General features: G+C 41.1%; 1 protein-coding gene across 1 annotated transcript in view; it reads left to right on the top strand.

Annotated features, from left to right (window-relative positions):
- LOC134392889 (putative ferric-chelate reductase 1) overlaps positions 1-8,143 on the top strand; it is a 30,617-nt gene extending 22,474 nt beyond the window's left edge. The window contains exons 10-16 of the mRNA XM_063117637.1: positions 812-924; positions 1,807-1,893; positions 2,739-2,836; positions 5,345-5,403; positions 7,289-7,426; positions 7,552-7,577; positions 8,052-8,143. Coding sequence (XP_062973707.1) covers positions 812-924; positions 1,807-1,893; positions 2,739-2,836; positions 5,345-5,403; positions 7,289-7,426; positions 7,552-7,577; positions 8,052-8,141 — 611 coding nt within the window. The 3' untranslated portion in view covers positions 8,142-8,143. The remainder of the gene's footprint in view (positions 1-811; positions 925-1,806; positions 1,894-2,738; positions 2,837-5,344; positions 5,404-7,288; positions 7,427-7,551; positions 7,578-8,051) is intronic.
- The last annotated feature ends 10,077 nt before the right edge of the window (positions 8,144-18,220 follow it).

The raw sequence follows: 18,220 nt of genomic DNA, 5'->3' as shown, positions 1-18,220 counted from the left end.
TGAATAGTGGAATAAAATGTTTATAACAATCCTAACTAAATCAAACAGAAAACCAATGCATCTCTATACGAACCTTGCTCCTGGATATATGTCTTTCATAAGCCTTGCTGGTTAGCTTTCATTTTGTCTCTACCTCTACCATCCCCAGGTTCTGGCAGCACACTAAAAACTGCATGCTTCTTCCTGTTGCTTACCATTTCTGTCTTGGGATTACAGGTACTGCACAGCCTTACCCACTCACCTTCCCAGGCACCTTCAGTTGTCTGCAAAAATCCATATAATTTTACCAAGTAATAGTACTTGTTCCAGAACAGATTCTGGGGGTTTTCCAAGTGTATTTTTACTCTAAGGAGAAGACACACTTACCTAGGCGTGTACAGATTTTGTTAAATACCTTCTGTCTGTTTTTCATGGATTGTCCGGTGTCTTTTGTTCAATCACCTCCTCGCTGATGGAATTGTATTTTCAGGAAGAGACTTTTGATTGTTTGGAATACACATTTGAGCACTTTCACATTTGTTCACACACACCCAAAAGGAAAATACTGATCCACAATTCCACATGACTCAGAAAAAGGCAGTCTGTTGCAGAATCCACAGGCTGGATTTATAGAAATCTGAACTCATTTGAATCCCTTGTGGATGTCTCCAACATCCTTACAACTAACTATCCTTGTTATATTCCTTTGGCTGAAAAGACTAACGTGTATGCATTTTGAGTCACAAAATTCAGGCAGCTTCATTGGAAATACCATACTTTTAATAAGTCATTTTTGTCATTGTTCCTCATGACTATTGTTTGCTTTTCTCAGGAGCCCTCATGCTGATCGCGTGGATGACCACAGGCAGTGTAGGAATGATATTTGCTAGGTACTTGAAGAAATCCATCAAAAAATCACTTCGTGGTAAAGATATTTGGTTTCAGGTATGCATGCTTATAGATCCATGATCAGACAAAGAGGACTGTTATTTCATGTAGACCTCTATAAATAAGCTGCAGATAAGTGTTTTGCTAGACTAGTTTCAGTTGGTGAAACAGCATTCAAACTTTGGAATTACATAGAGCATAAACTGGCCGCATTTACCCACTTCTGTTCACAGAAATAAGAAAACGTCAGCGAAAGCTGGCGTCCCTCCAAGAGTCAGTAATGACTCAGTGCTTGCACGAGAGGTTCCTTTCCTTTCCTTTAGTAAAAGTTCAATGCAGCTATTTTTAAAAAGCATCTTATTTATCTTTGTGCATTCAGAAGTTGCCAAAATAATAATAATTTCCCTATTTCTCTGGTGTTTTGGTTTGTTTGAGAAAAGAAATGAAATTCATGCATCAGCCCTTTTCCTTTTTATGCTTTTTTTTGTCTATTCAGTATGGTTGTTTCTGCTTATTGAAATAGATCAGTCTCTGACACAGCCCTGCAACCTTCACCTAAGGGTTTTGCACATTTCTGCCTGCAGATGGTGGAAGGGAACCAATTCCTTTAAAGAAGGAATCATTCCCAAAGCTGTTGAGAGAGACCGCATGTGTATGCAATTGAAATACAAAGCAGACCAGAGCAACAGCACATGACAAGGTTTAGAGACATTATTTGTTCACGTAAAGGATATGTTAATTTTAAAAAGCTGCTTTTTAAATGTTCATCATATATCAAAGCAATAGAGCAGCCAAACAGAAACAATCCTTCACTTCATATTGTTATAATCTAATTTGGGGCACAATCCTATACATGTTTAGACAGCATGTCCTACAACTCCCAGCATCCTTCCAGCCCTCCATTGGACCCTTAATCACTCATCATCTTTACTCTTTTAGATCCACTTTTTGATGATGTTGCTGACGGTAGCGGCAACAGTAATTGCTTTCATACTGATCTTTGTGGCAGTCAAAGGATGGAGTGGTGTAAGTTACTTTTTCTCAATTTATACAACTTCTAAGGCCCTCGTTTTAATGGAGAGTTGCTTGAGGTGATGAAGGAGTGGGGTTCAAAATGCCACCCCTCCCCTTGAGTTGACAACTGGAATTCAGATGGTCTCAAAGGAATCAGATTTGGTCCCAGGGCCCCGAAGCTCCTCCCAACAGTTAAAAATTGATACGATTGAGTATGTCTCATTTCATTTCTTCACATACGGCTGGGCTGGAGAAATTAGGGCCCTCCAAACATTGTTGGACTCCAACTCTCATGAGTCCCAGCCAGCATAACCAATGGTCAGGAATGTGGGCATTGTAGTTCAACAGCATTTGGATGGCTATAGGTTCCCCACTTCTGTAGTATGGCATCAAAACGATGCTCTTAGCAATCTCAGAGTTGACTGTTTTTCTTTGTGTCATTTAGTGGCTGGGTTCACAGAACATGCTAACCTACCATGGGTTATCATGTTGTCTGAACGCCGCACATTTTCCCACAAGGTGGCTTTTTATCCATACAGTGTGGTTGATTTTTCTCCAGCAAGCCACCTTGAGAACCCATGGTTTATTGTTGGGTTGTTCAGGGTGGTTAACAAATCACATTGCACGGTTAACAAGCAACCCTGTGGAAAACTCTCTGTGTTCAGACTACACAATAACCCATGGTTCAACAACAACCCACACTGGGTGGGTTAGTGTGTTGTGTGAAGCCATCCACTGTGATATAAAGAAGAATTGAGCTGCAGACTACATTAATTTTAAAGTAACCTCTTTTTAAGGAGGGGGCTTCAATTTCTATTAAAGCAGAAATGTAAATTGCACACTTTTCTTTTCCACAGAGTGCAGGAGTTCATGCCATTATTGGATGCATTGTCATGGCCCTCTCTTTCCTTCAGGCAATGATAGCTTTTTTTCGACCTTCACTCCAAAATAGTCGGTCTGTACATTGTTATTTTAAACAAATATATGATAAGTTTACTGCATTGCTATGAAGATGCAATTCCTTGGTTTAAAACGGTTTCATGAATTACCAAAGTAGTCCATGCTAAAGGTCGAAAAGCCATTTCTCAGTATTTTGCACTGCCGTTTAGATAGCTTTAAAAAAAAACCCCACAAAACCCAAATTCTGAAAGATCTTCCATTCACAAAACCATTTGAACTCACGGATGTCACTGTTTGGGATTTGAGTTGCCTCCGCCATAAATTTAGCTGATCTTAACAAGCCAACCAGAATGCATGGACTGCTGTAAGGTGTTCTGGGTGGCTTGTTACCTATGAGGAAAGCCATCCTGGCTGGTTTGCATGATGGGACATGCTGCTCTGCTGAGGGTAGTTATGCAGATCCCCCAGCACGCAACTGCCACACACAGCATAGTTAATAAGCCACCGTGGATTGCTAAGTGCCTGCTAGTTGTGTGAACTGGTTCATGGTGTACCTGCGCCTTGAGGACAGAAAGTCACATTGAACTAGACACTTAAAGCTCCATCACACCTTGGAAGAAACGCTGGCTAATGCTGGCTACCGTCGCTTCTCCGTGGACACTCAGTTACTTCCTCTTTGTAACAAGGTGCACGAAGGCCATTCAGTTCCTCATTGTGAACACACTGCTTCTCCCACACACAGCAGGAGAGAGCAGCAACTTCGGTTTGAAAAATATTTCAGAGCTTTTCTGGTTTTTCTTGTGGCGCAAGGAAGACCAGAAGGGGCAGAAGGCATGCGAGAAGCAGACGACGTAATGTGAGCTACCTCCGAGGAATCCGTGAGTGCCCAGTAATGAGCGTGAAATAAAATGCTCGTCGGATGGAGCTTTTTCTGTGACCAAGATACAGAAGCTGGCTAGTACAGTATAATTCAGAACAGCAGTTCTTTAGATGTGTGGGTGGATATTTTCTGGTCAGAAAGATTGATGGCAGAAAATAGTGAAGGCTCACTAAGCCCTGGAACTTGGCTTGTGTTCCAGAGCTCAGCCTTAATAGGATGTATGAAATAGTATCAAAGAAGAATGTGTCTTTGAGCATGACTAGCCATAACCTGTTCGCAAAATCTGGGATTAGATAAAAATTATAGGACAGAAGACCTGACTTTCAAGTAGGACTGATCCCTGGCACATCTAAAACTATACAACATTGAGGTCCTGATTCTACAGCTTAGCATTTGGCCCATCCTATTGCAGTAGCTTGAATGCACAGGGGTAACAATAGAGTTCCCAGCACAAACCACCACTGGATTTTTGCATTGTTGCATGTGGAAGATAAATGAATACTATTCAGATTTGTTCTCTTTCAGACATTTTGGACTACAGCTCCAACAAGCCCTAGACACCATGGCCAAGAGGCAGGGCTTATGGGAGATATTGTCCAAAACTTCTGGAGGGCACCTCGTTGCCTACCCACGATAGCTCTTTATATCACTATGTTTGGAAAAGGGTAGCAATTGGTGTCTCACATACTCTCTTCCATACAATGTCCCTGTGACCTCTACTCTAGACAGCTGTCAAAAGCCATCATGCAGAACCACAGCCACACCACTAAAGCGAAAGTTGTCTGAATTGCTGCTATAACCCGAATCTTTTTATTCAAGACTGCTATATAATTGTTGTTGTTGTTGTTATTATATTTCTATCCCATTTTTTTGCCCTTGCAAGGAATCCAAAGTAACTTGCATGGTCCTCCTCGTTTCCATTTAATCTTCACACTACCCTTTGAGGTAGGGCTAGGTGAGAGCCAGTGACTGGCTGAAAGTCACCCAGTGAGCTTCATGGGATGAGTGGTAACTTAGGATCTGCTGAGTCCCAGTCCAACTCTCTAACCACTACACCACACTGGCTCTCAGGCAGCCATGCCTAGTGGACAACAGCCAATAAATATAGTTTTCCCAGCTGGCAACCTCAAAAATATTATCCATTGCTAACCCCTGTTGCATTTAGAAAAGGTAATGCTTTCCTGAGCTTCAGTGCCTCTAGGACTTACAGAAAAACCTAATCCATTGGTTTGGAATGTAAAGTAAATACATCAGTGTACATGAGAAATAAGAGACTGCTGCATCAAACCAAAGGCCCATTTAATCCCACATCCTGTTTTCCACAGTGGCCAGCCAGGTATCTTTAAGAAGTCCACAATTAGTGTATGAAGATAACACACCCTTTCTCTGCTGCTGCTCCGTAGCTTGCAGCATAGGTACCTTGACTGTGAACATGAGTATTCTGTAAGCTAATAGCAATGTAGTTGCTATGTCTTTCCCAGCCCCAGGTGTGCTAGACAAAGAGGATTTCTCCATCTACTGATAGTGGAACAGAGCCTTACCACCTCCTCAAATGTCTGCTCCATCATGAGGAGCGTGTGATGGTGGAAAGAGTATGCACAATGCTCTACCTCTGCAACCAGTGACTGTTCACACCTCAGAGGTCAAAGAGATCTAACACAATGTTTTGCATTGCACCAACAGGAGGTTCATTTTTAATTGGTTTCACATGCTAAACGCATTAGTCATCAAAGTTTTGGCAGGTAAGTGGGTCGGTATTTCTGTTCTAACTTAAAAATACAATACTAGGATTCCATTGAGCAAGGCACTCTAGACATTTGCATGACAGTGATGACTGCGGCAGGGCATGGGATAGGATCTATAACAACAAAATCTGGCTGCTGCAGTGAAATGTTAACAGCCCGGTCCTAAGCACCCATGCTTAGAAACTCTAGGGCTAGGTAGAAACTTGGCACACAACAGCAACATAAGAGAAACTTGCCTCCAACTACTTGCCTCCAACTATGCCCTTATCTGGACAGAGATAGCCTAGTTACAGTTATCCATGCTCTGATAACCTCTCCTTTGGATTACTGCAATGCGTTATACGTGGGGCTGCCTTTGAAAATGGTCCGGAACTTCAGCTAGTACAAAACAGGACAGCCCGCCTACTAACAGGGACTGGCCGGTGAGACCACATCACGCCAGTCCTTCTACAATTTCATTGGCTGCCAGTCCAGGTCTGGGCCCGATTCAAAGTGCTGGTACTAACATTCAAAGCTCTAAATGGTTTGGGGCCAGTTTATTTGAAGGAACGCCTCCTCCCATATGAGCCTGCCCGGACCTTAAGATCATCCACAGGGGTCCTTCTCCATGAGCCCCTGCCAAAGGAAGTGAGGCAGGTGGCTACTAGGAAGAACAAGCTCCCCAGAGAGGTTCAGTTGGCGCCTACACTGTATTCCTTCTGTCGCCAGCTGAAGACCTTTTTATTTTCTCAGTATTTTAATACCTATTAACTTAAATTTAAACTTTGCTGTTTTAATCTCATATTTTAACCTATATCAATTTTTGCTGTGTGGTTTTATCCTGGTTGTGCTTTTTATATTGTATTTTGTATTTGTGTTTTTAGATTGTTGGGTTTTTTTTAATGCTCTTCATGATTTTAATTCTTGTGAACCGCCCAGAGAGCTTCGGCTATTGGGTGGTATAAAAATGTAATAAATAAAATAAAATAAAAATAAATGTCTTCAATGTAGGTCTGTAATGATCAAAGGGTTTGTTTGTTTTTGTTCTTAAGTGGCAGTGTTCTAACCCTACATTCCCCAGAAAAACCGAAGTACAAGTAGAAATTTCTGTGAAATACATAGAAATCTAAGGCGATTTAGGCAACGCTTACGAAGTTAGACAGGGCATACCCATACTATGGATTTACATTGGTCTAACAGTATACCCCCTATAGCAATCCTGAGAATTCTAGTCCTGTGAAGTGGGTAACCATGTCTTGCAGAGAATTCCCACTATCTCTTCAGACTAGAATTCCCAGGATTCCTTATGGGAAGCTATAACAGTTTGTGTTATAAACCATTATAGATATGCAGTGCAAAAATTTCCAAATTTCTATTTAGGATTCCAGGATCATTTTGGTCAGTAGAAGCCATGATAAAGCTCATCCTGTAAGACTTCAGACTAAAAGTGGGGGACTGCCTGTTTGAATGCTCCACCTAGTTAAAAAAATTAATAAATGTCAAGCTCACACTCTCCCCAATAGCTCCCCGATAGCTCACACCCTCCCCGATAGGGGTGGGTGTGGGTGTGTATGTGTGGTATCATGAAAAGGTTTGTCATCTAACTGCCACCTACTTGCCATACTCCCAGATTGTGGAATGGCCTGCTGGAGGAGACTCGTCAACTTGACAATCTATTAGCATTCAAGAAAGCTATCAAGACTGATCTCTTCCGGCAGACCTATCCAGGGGAATTTTAGGATGTTTTAACAATGTATATTATGTTCTTAATTCAGTTTTATGTATTTTATATTTACTGTTGTTCCCCGCCTTAATCAAAAGGGAGAGGAGGGTAAGTAATAATAATAATAATAATAATAATAATAATAATAATAATAATAATTTATCTCTCTTTCTTCTTTAGTTGCTGCCATATTTCTGGGACTGCAAATGCTCAGCAAGCCTCCTAGTCAGTGGATGATTAAAACCATGGGAGGCTTTGTGGGCTGGGAGGCATTCATAGTCATCATGTTGGACATAAATCTGTGGTTGAAAAAGAAAGGTAAAGCTTGATTCTAATCCACATTAGAAAGTTTTTCTGCCTGTTTTTAACAAAGCAAAGAAGTAAAGTAAATTCATAACCGTCTTGTTTTGTTTTGTGTTTTGCTTCCCCTCCCTCCCGCCCAGAAATATATGAGGATTCAGAAACCAAGGTAATATTTTTGTTCTTGCCGTTTTAAGCAATATACGTTGGGCTGCTTCCAGACAGAGGGTTCCCATTGCTAACAACTGTTGCTCTTCTGCTGTAAGCTAAAAGCGGAATTCCCACTGACTGTCCACACTTTGACGGGTTCTGGAGCTTTTTTGGTGCGTGCATGTTAAAAAGCACCGGACCTATAGCAGCTCACAACGATGGCAGTGAGAAAATAGACTCACTCTGAGGGTGGGGAGCCATTGAAGATGTCTTGCTCAAAGCCCCTCAGAAACCTAGAGCTGGCACTGAATGTAGTTATAGATTTTGGGCTTTCTTGTGGTTTGTCTCCTGTGTGAAGGAATAAGGTTGGCAAACTCACAAACAGACATCCAAAGCTTTATTGTGGAAGATCTTGCATTTTATATAACTATGAATAACATAGCTTCTAAGCAAAACAGAAGGTTTACATAATATATATGTTTTTCCTTTCTAGGCAAAAAGTGAAATATTACTGCTGCTATTCTATCTCTCTGGCAACCTGGCGTTTTCAATAGCTCTGCTTATAGGTATTGGAAGATCTTGAAACAGACTTCCTGTTTGGGGGAACATTGAAAATTACTTCTGCTCTTTTGCCCCCCCCCCCCCGTTGCCCCCCCAAAAGAGATGACCAGAAATTTTAATCTCCTCAGTGCAGTTTCTACTTGGGCATCCTGACTACTTTTTGAAAGCCTCAGCGGAGTGCTGTGCATAACATTGTATGGTAATGAGACTAAGGAAAACGTATTTTTAAATGGATCCAAAAATGAAGGATCCAAGTGCAGAAGTGAGTTCACATTAAAGTGGGTTCACATGTGGCATAGTCTGGAGCAACTCTGCATATTTGACATAACTGATCTAAATTTGCAGAGACGTTGCATCTTTATAGTAGATTTCAAGTCTTGGGGCTTGTCTACATGAAGGGTTTGCCCCAGGGTGGCTTCGCAGTAGCAGCACATCATCTACATGACGCAGCCGCCATTGCAAAGCCATCCGGGGGCAAACCCTGGAAACTCTGCTCCAAAAAAGTCAGGCACTTTTTTGGCAACGGAACCCATGGCACCCCGATTGGTTGCCATGGGAGGCCCCGTGCCTGTAAAAGTAAAATGGGGCCATTCCTTCCCACTTTTAAATTTTTTATTATCTGTATCTCCGCAGCTGCGCAGATACAGATAATGAAAATAAATGGGGGGAGGAGGAATGGGCAGCCAGAGGGAGTAGAGGTGGTTCGCCTTGAGTGCCCTTTCGCACCCTCTGGCTGCCTCGTTCCTTCCCTACCCCTGTTCCCCCCCCCCCCCGCGGAGATACAGATAATCAATTAAAAAAAAAAAGGTGGGGAACGGGCCCATTGCTCTCCTCCCTCCCCCCCCCTTTTTTTTTTTAAAAAAACTTTTAAAGTGGGGAAAGTTCACACTTGCGTTCCTTCCCGTGTAGATGCCAGGAAGGAACGCAAGTGTGGGAGCAAGGTGCATTGCGGTTCCAATTCCCTGTAAAGATGGGGGATTGGAAAAGGAAACTGTTGCTCTCTTTTGTGATGCTGTTCTAGTAATCAGCTGTTGTTATTTTAAATATAAGGCTGCATTTACCATTTCACTCTCAAGAAACAACTTCTAGCTAGACTTAATCAGCTTGCCTGATGGGAACATAATCTAGTTATTCTTTCAATGCTACCAAACTGTGGAGCTGAAACACAACAAAGCATTTGTTTGTGAGTAGAAGCCACTGATTGGTTTGGAATTTTCTCCTGAAGAGCATTGCACTGTATGTGTGTTAAGATACACACAGATCTCTTACATGTGCAAGTTGGAAGAACTCAATATGTGTTTACTCTTTGGTGTGAATGGATCAACTCCCTCCATGGAAACGAATGGGAACTTTTGAGGAATTAATAGAAACTCCTTCTGTGCATGGGAGTTCTTACATCTGTAAATAATTATTGGGCCATGGCACATGTTTAATTATGGCAATCTCCAGATAAATCACACATTCTGCCTATTCTGTTTTTCTGTTACTCTGTTGCTCAACACCCCTGATATAGACCTTTCACAGATCAGTAAGGTAATTCTTATGTTTTTAAAAATTAAAAAAAAAAACACTGGTGCTGGTGACATAATGAATATTTCTGATATTCTTGTTTATGCAACAAGTTTGTAGTTCTTTTGTAATGTTCAGATTTTATATGATTAAATATAATTCTTTTTGTATCTTCTGAAATAATAAAAAATCATTCTAATACCACAGTGTTATCGTTTGTGAACACATATAATGTTTCTATTTCCTAGCCTGCCTCGTTTCCATTACAAGAACCCCCATTTTTCCTGTCTTGGTAGCTTCTAAGCACAAATAGCTCAGAGAAGGGAAGGGCAGGTTACCTCAGAGCTGGCCCAAGAAATGTTGCTGTTGAGGGGAAAGAGAAGATTCCCGCCTCCCCACTTCAATCTAACTGATCTGATGTTGAATTGTAATTCAACACTGGTGAGAGGTCAGCATCCTCCACCCACACATGAGGGCTGGAACGCTCTTCCAGAACATTTGAGAACTACAAGTTCAACCGCAGCTTTTAAAGCTCAACTAAAAACTTTTCTTTTTCCTAAAGCTTTTAAAACTAGATGTTGTGCAGACTTCTACTGTTACTTTCTACTGTTAGTTTTACCCTACCCTGTGCCTGCTTACCCTACCCTGTACCTGTTTGCATTCTCTTCCCCTCCTTATTGTTTTACTATGATTTTATTAGATTGTAAGCCTATGCGGCAGGGTCTTGCTATTTACTGTTTTACTCTGTACAGCACCATGTACATTGATGGTGCTATATAAATAAATAAATAATAATAATAATAATAATAATAATAATAATAATAATAATAATAATAACAACAACAACAGACTAGCTTAGTGGGCCAAAGGCAGTCTAGCTTAGGGGCTCAGGAAGAAGGGGACTGCTTCTGTCACCCCACACCTCATCTACCACCTGAGGTGGCCACCTCAGTCTACCTACAATAGTAGAGCCACCCATATCAGGACTGAAAGGCAGGTGGTACAACAGAGACCACCCCCTTGACATTGTCCAAGCTATTACGAAGTGGAGGGAAAGGAGGGAACTGTAATCTTCATCATTTTTAACACCTGTTGGCTATTTGTACCTATTTTGCCAGATAAAATATATTATGCTTTGAGAGGGGGAAGCCAGCAATAACTATGGGTCCTTCCAGAAGAAGCTTTTATTATGCAATTGCCCGGTGTTGTTGATGGAATTTTACGACTGATGTGAGCTTCCACTTGAAACCCTCTCTGGTTTTCAAACTGCCTCTTGACTTCTCTGAGGGGTGGGGCTTTGGGGAGGGGGAAGGTCCGGATGGGTAGGCCTGACAGGCTGAATACAGCTGGTGGGCTGGAGGTTCCCCATCCCTGGTATAAAGGTAATATCCTCTTTCATAGCTTTTTTATTATTATTTTATTGTGGAGGGTTAGCTGTACATGGTTTGTAAACAGAAGTTACAAACTTAGTACCCATAGCCCCTAGTTAAAGGATCTTAGGTTGCAAGGCTGGGAAAGATTTTCTCCACCTGAGACCCTGAGGAGGTGCTGAAATTCAGAACAGACAGCATTAAAGCTGATGGATCAATGGTCTGATGATACAAGGCAGCTTCCTACGTTCATCCCTAGAAAACCATAGCACTTCCAAAGGCCACTGTAGAGATCAGCTTTCCCTGAGATGGTGCACTATATGTCCAAGCATTCTTAACCACTAGCCATGCTGGCTGGGGCTGATGGAAGCTGAAGTACAAAACATCTGGAGGGCACCAAGTTGGGCAAGACTGGTATAGATAAACCCTTAAATAGGATTGAAACATTCTTGCTCAGTGTGTCATTTTCCTTCCTCCACTGAGAGGACAGAGACCCCTTTCATATTTTGCCTTCTGTCCATGATCATTTAAAAAGCCAAAACAATAATTATAAGTACTAAGCAGACATTTTGTACCTATAATCTTTGCCTTGTGCTCCATTGCATAGCTCAATAGCAACATCATATCCTTCAGCCAGAGGAAGTAGCAAATAGTTAAGTCTTTAAACACAGAGTAATCAGTCATAACCCCTGGCAGAAGAAACTATAGTCATAAAGCATATTTTTTTAATATATATATATATATATATATATATATATATGCTTTAATTAATCCACTTTTAATTAATCCACTTTTAATTATGTTAGATAAGACCAATAATATAATTAGAAGAGAAAAGGAAATATTTGTTGTATTATATACTGTTTCCTGCAGCTACCAAAAAAGAACCAACCCTCTTGGAATGGTTATAACAGCTCTCCCACTATTAAATCAAAGTAAGCCATGTTGATCCATAATAAAAATGCCAAAATCCAAGGGAATACCTTTATCAGGACCACCCAACTTTGGGTTCCCCACCCTTGGTCTAAGCCCTTCCAATAAAAGGCTTACTAAGACTGAGCCGCGGCCACTGCAACTCCTCAATGAACATGCAAATGGGTGAGCAACCAGGTGATCGTCTGGGTCACTCTTCATGCCCCATCTTGACTAATTGAGAATAATTGTCCAAAGCAAACTGTATAAAGTAGCTTGCCATTTCCTTTGACTAGCTTCCCATGATTGATTTTAAAACTGTTATTGTCTTGGTGAGTGTGCAAGCTGTTTTGCAGACTGATGTAAAACATGGATGTATTGCAATCCAATAGACCAAATAGCACAATGGATAATCACGACAGATTGGATGGCAATTAACACCCCTTAACTTTACAAAAGAACTTCTCCTGGTGGAGCTAAAACTGCTAGAACTGGCTTGTTGATGTGGATCAACAACACAGCTGCATAAATGTTTGGACCATCCTTGGGGGCACGTCTATGGTGATCGCCAATGATGAGTGCCAGTGCTTCAAAATTGACCACTACAGAACTGCTCAAAATGAAGTTGATATTGGAAGACTTTGAAATCTATCTAATCACCCACAGTTCCTTTCCTAACTGTTATGTATAGTAACCTAACCTGATGTGGAAAAAGGAGAAAAAGCACCACAAAGTGGTACAAGAGAAGAGACTAACTCTGGTGCTGTGAAGGATAATAAATCTTTAATGGTATTGTCGAAAAAACAGATTTGTAGTTAAAAAAGCGAAGCTTTTTAAACTACAAATCTGTTGTTTTTTTGACAATACCATTAAAGATTTATTACCCTTCACAGCACCAGAGTTAGTCTCTTCTCTAGTAACCTAACCTGCCAAGGGTGGGTATTGCTACTCCATTTATCCATAAGAATTTTTTTGGTAAAGGATACATATTAGTCACATCAAAAAGTAATTGATTGGATGGCAGGAATAGACAAGTACAATTGGCTGATGCTGACTAACAAGCCAGACTGGATTCTTTCAGTTACTTCTGTCAACTTAAACTACTACATTCAGAAGTCTATGTTTCTATTTTCATATTTATGGCATAAAACAGAGCTGCATAACTGTGCCTAAAGAGCTAATGATCAACATTGTTACTCATACACACTTGTGTAATATAGCATGATTCATTGCGAGTTGCCTGTGCTGTTTTTTCAAAACCAAACCACACCTCTTAGCAATCCTGTCTTAACATGAGTGAAAATTAAGGATGATGACACTTGTTGGACGACTCAAAGATCTGTGGTTCTCGGATGTGCACATGCTATGCCCTGTGCATGTAGAAGCCTTGTTTTGGGTCAGTTGGGAAATGCATAGGAATCCTCCATCGTACCTTACCTGGCTGTGGCCACAATGGCAGGAGATTGACTCCTCTTCCCTTACCTGCCTCCATGGCTTGCTGTTGCAATATAAAATATATTGTTGAGACCTATTTCTGTTCTAATGAAAAGTATTTTGCAGTGCCCTGTTCTTGAAAGGGCAGTTAATACCCATTAGCTTTACAAAGCACAAACTCCTGGTGGAGATGAAAACTGTTAGAATGGGTTTGTTGAAAAAGATCAAGACTGCTGCCTGTATTTCTGGACTCTCCTTGAGGGCGTGGCTATGGGGAATATCATGATGATATTGGATTCCCCCCCTTTTAATCTGTTACTGTTTTTTAAAATTGTAACATGTTTTTAATTTTACTGTAGGTTTAATTCTATTTTAACTTTTGTAATTTATATTTATACGTTTTAATTGTACATGTTTTAATCTTGTAAACTGTCTTGAGTCCCAGTACTGGGAAAAAGGTGGGTAATAATAATAATAATAATAATAATAATAATAATAATAATGGATGCCTGTACTTCAAAATTTACTGCTACACCACTAGTGGTATACAAGAGGCATACACATACACACACGCTGTAACACAATAATGCCATTAAACAATATCACATTTATGGGTCTAGCTCAGTGGTTCTCAACCTTCCTAATGCCGCGACCCTTTAATACAGTTCCTCATGTTGTGGTGACCCCCAACCATAAAATTATTTTCGTTCTTCTCTACACGATCCATTGTCATGGGATGGTTTGCTAATGAAAATAATACATAACAATAGCTTTAATAATACAAAAGATAATACATGACATAGTTCAGTCAATACAGTTTCCTAAGACCATCGGAAATATGTGTTTTCCAATGGTCTTAGGCGACCCCTGTGAAAGGGTCATTCGACCCCCAAAGGGGTCCCGACCCACAGGTTGAGAACCGCTGGTCTAGCTTCTTTCTTACTCAAATGGGTGCCTCACTAAAGCCCAAACTCTGTCACCAATTCATATCCCAGACTTCGGTCATTTTTAATTAAGCTTGGGAAGAGCTTATGGTCCTAGGCCCATGCCTCTGAAGGACAGCCCCTTTCCTTCCATGATGTCTCCTTATTGCTGAACCCAAGTCCCACTTTCCATCTATTCTTTCTCAGATGCACAGTCCTTGCCTTTGTTGAGCTGTTGCATTCTTGAAATGGAACAGGATTTGGAAACTGCGGAACACAGGCCACATGCAAGGATAAATTAAAAACAAAACAAAACTGAAAGCAAAGCCCCAATGAGCTGGTATCACTGGACTGATTGCAGCGCAGGATGACAGTGATGAAGAGATAATAGGTTTTGTACACAGCTATCACACACCCAGCTTTTCTCATTTGGCAGGGCTAGTAAATAAGTCATCTTGTCTCCGAGACTTCTGCTTGTGTGGACCTGAGGCCACCTCCCTCTCAACAGGGAGGAGACACACACTCTACTTATGGAACGAGGCATACAACATTCAAGAACCGGAGGCAATTATCTCAATTATGATGATGTCCTGTGTAGTTCATGCGCTCGACTCTGAAGGCCCATTCTTTTCTAGGAACCTGGAAACATTGGCTTCTGCATGTTTGTGATAGAGAGTCTTTTGCGTAAAAAAGCTTTTATTGTGTGCTGGTGATTCCTCACTCACAGTAGTTTGCAGGTCCTTTTCATGATGTTGTCATCCTCTCACGTACTTTGCAACCATTTAGCAAGTTCCCCCCCCCTACTGAGGAAAGAAAGGTATTTTTGTAAATGGTGGTATGAAGCCTAGTGTATTTGAGCAATTCTGTTGTACCACCACAACACCTAATGCTTGTTGCTCCCATCTAGTCCCTGTTCCAGGCACCCCTTCTTCTGGCATTTTCCAACAGGCCGTCTATTTTATCCAGGCAGCAGCTGCACAATGCTGCTGGATTAGTAAACTGTGCTGCTGTGCTGTGCAGGTCTTTGGGCCAGAATCTTAAAAGGGGATTAAATAGCCTAAGAAGCCAGTGCCCTTCAACTCCCAAAGCAACACAACTGGTCAAGGATGAACAAGCTGAATTTGAGAAGATAAAAGCCTTTTATTACTACTGATCAGCTCCTATAGAGTCTTGAAGGTAGCTCTTGACTTTCTTGTCAAGCAGCTTCTTTTTAATTATGCACATTTACTTCATTTAAAGATGAGCAATGTTACAGCATGACCAGCACTAAAATGGATCACAGGGTATAATTCACTAAAATAGTGGCATTCAATCGCCAGGTCACCAAAGAGATGGTTCTAAAGCAGCCTTCTCCAAACTGGTGCCCTCCAGATGTTTTGGACTACAAAGGCCAGAAGCACTAGGAAGCATAACAAATTGTCAGGCACATGGGAGTTGTAGTCAGCAAAGCTTTTGACAAAGTGCCCCATAACAAACTAGCTAAAAGTGGGCTAGATGGAACAACTAATAGGTGGATCCACAGTTGGCTATAGAATCGGACTCAAAGAGTGCTTATCAATGGTACCTTCTCAAATTCGGGGGAGGTAATGAGTGGGGTACTGCAGGGCTCAGTCCTGGGCCCAGTGCTCTTCAACATTTTTATTAATGATTTGGATGATGAGGTGCAGGGAACGCTGATCAAATTTGCAGATGACACAAAATTGGGTGGGATAGCTAATACCAGTTGTTACCGGGCTGCTATAGACTTGCCTCCTTACCTATCTCTGCACTACAGCTTTATGCATCCCTTTACTTTGCCCAACTGGCCACCTTGTGTTTTGAATTGCTCCACTGCTCTAGATGCTCGGGATAGAATCTTTACTCAGGGGTGCTGACAGTCGAAGTCCAGAGTGTCTGGTGATCTACTTTCAGCCCATCCCTGCTTTAGAGCATCCTGGAGCTCTTCAGTCTTATCATGAGCTCATAATGGAGAGATGCAAGTGATTTCAGTACTAAGCCTTGGAGGCTCAGACAAAGGTTTTTTGGCCCATTGCCTGGTTACATTTAGAGCTGGCTCAACTCCCAGAAGGCTTTGCCATCATGGCCAATGGTCAGGAATCCTGGGACTTGAAGTCCAAAACAGATGGAGATCTACTTTCTGCCCACCCTTGCTCTAGGCCGCGTAAGTCTTGCCTGCACCTGTACCATTATTATTGGGTTATGTTTGAATGTAAAGCAGACTCCCAAACCTGGTGCCCTCCAGTTGTGTTGGACTACAACTCCCATCATCACCAACTGGCAGAGCCAGACTGGCATAAAAACTTATTTAATAGACAATTGCTTTGACTGATTAATCAGTACTTTGCTTGACATCTTCTTTGATACCAGGTCACAAGACTGCCATTTAAACAAACATCTAGAAGAATCAGAGAATAAACACTGGGGGGAAAGACCAAATGGAATTTGGAGATCTAAGCTATACATTAGGGAGCATTCCATTGTCACGTATGGGACATTTATACTCAAGTTCAGGACAAAGAATCTTTTACATATACTACTAATGTTTAAAGTGAAACGATTTATTTTGCAGCATATGAATACAATGGTCATTACTAGCAGAACAGGGTTAGTAACTTTAAATTCAGCAAGAAACAATTATCTTAGATACTATTAATATTGTGTCACGTATGGGACACAAGAATTTCCATCTTCGTGCACATGGTTATCTTCAATTAAATATTTCTGTGAACTGTGAACTTGAAACTAATTCAACTTTTTTTCTGATAATTCCTGAGATATCACCTCACATTTATATCCATGTTAGACTCAATTTTTACATTTTAGCTCAGTCAAAAAAAGTTTTTTTGATGTCACGTATGGGACATTCTCTGTCACGTATGGGACACTGTCTGCACTACAATATTAAAAACTCACTTAGGACTACTAAATATTAGTTATTAATTGATTTAAGACACTAGCATCAACAAATAATGTAGTTAGAGCATGTAAGCATTGATATTTGAGAAGTTCCTTTACATTAGAATAATTCTTAAAACTTATACATGGTGCAGCGACGAGAGTTCAAAGCCACAGCTGGTGGGTCCTTAAAGGAGTATGTAATACAATCAGGAGTGTGGGCCACTTATAATGATGTTTGTTGGCAGAAACCATTACACTCACTTTAACTCCATCCATGCCACAGACTTTCATAACACTGCCTGGGTAGGCCACCTTATTATAACTAAAGAAGTACCAAGCACCTATATTGAGTTTCACATTTGAAGTAGGCCTAGTAACAGGAACAGATTCTTCACTCTCCAGGGCATGGTGTTTGAAGGAAATTAGACCATTTGGTTTAGCCTGCACCATATGATATGATGCTATCCCAGGCACAGTGATAGCTCCTTCCCAAGGCTTGTCTTTCTCTACTTGGGAATGTATTTCACTCTGGGAAATGTACAGAGTGCATGTTGAGGGAGCAAGTTCATTTGCTAACTGTGCAAACTCCACTGCATTCTGTACGACACTGACGTTGCCTTGGCTCATGGTCTTTTGTCGTACAAGCCTTTTCACATTGCCTCCCACACCATCCACTATTCCTTTGCCATGTGAGGTGGCAAAATATTTCCAACTGAACTTTCTTTGGTATTTTTTTGCTAGAAGCTTCAGCACGTGCACCATGTATTTGTTCTTGAACTCAGATGCAGGTGCATCGCTCCAAATGATGTCCTGAGTAACACCAGTTTCTTCACTCATTATCTCATAGAGTTTCATCAGCATTACATACACAGTGTGTTTGTCCTTCTTTGTTATATCTGAGCCCAAGAGGAAGGTTCTACAAAATCCATTTAAGAAGACAGCTGCAGTGAAAAGCGTTACACTTGCTCAAGACCAAAGGGCCCTCTGAATCTCGTTCCGATACTCACAGCTATAAGACATAGCAAAATCAATTTGCAGGACTCTTACTTTTTCCA

This window comes from Elgaria multicarinata, chromosome 1 (assembly GCF_023053635.1).
Source record: "Elgaria multicarinata webbii isolate HBS135686 ecotype San Diego chromosome 1, rElgMul1.1.pri, whole genome shotgun sequence".
Classification (NCBI taxonomy): Eukaryota; Metazoa; Chordata; class Lepidosauria; order Squamata; family Anguidae; genus Elgaria; species Elgaria multicarinata.
This window is presented reverse-complemented; position numbering and strand designations above follow the sequence as displayed.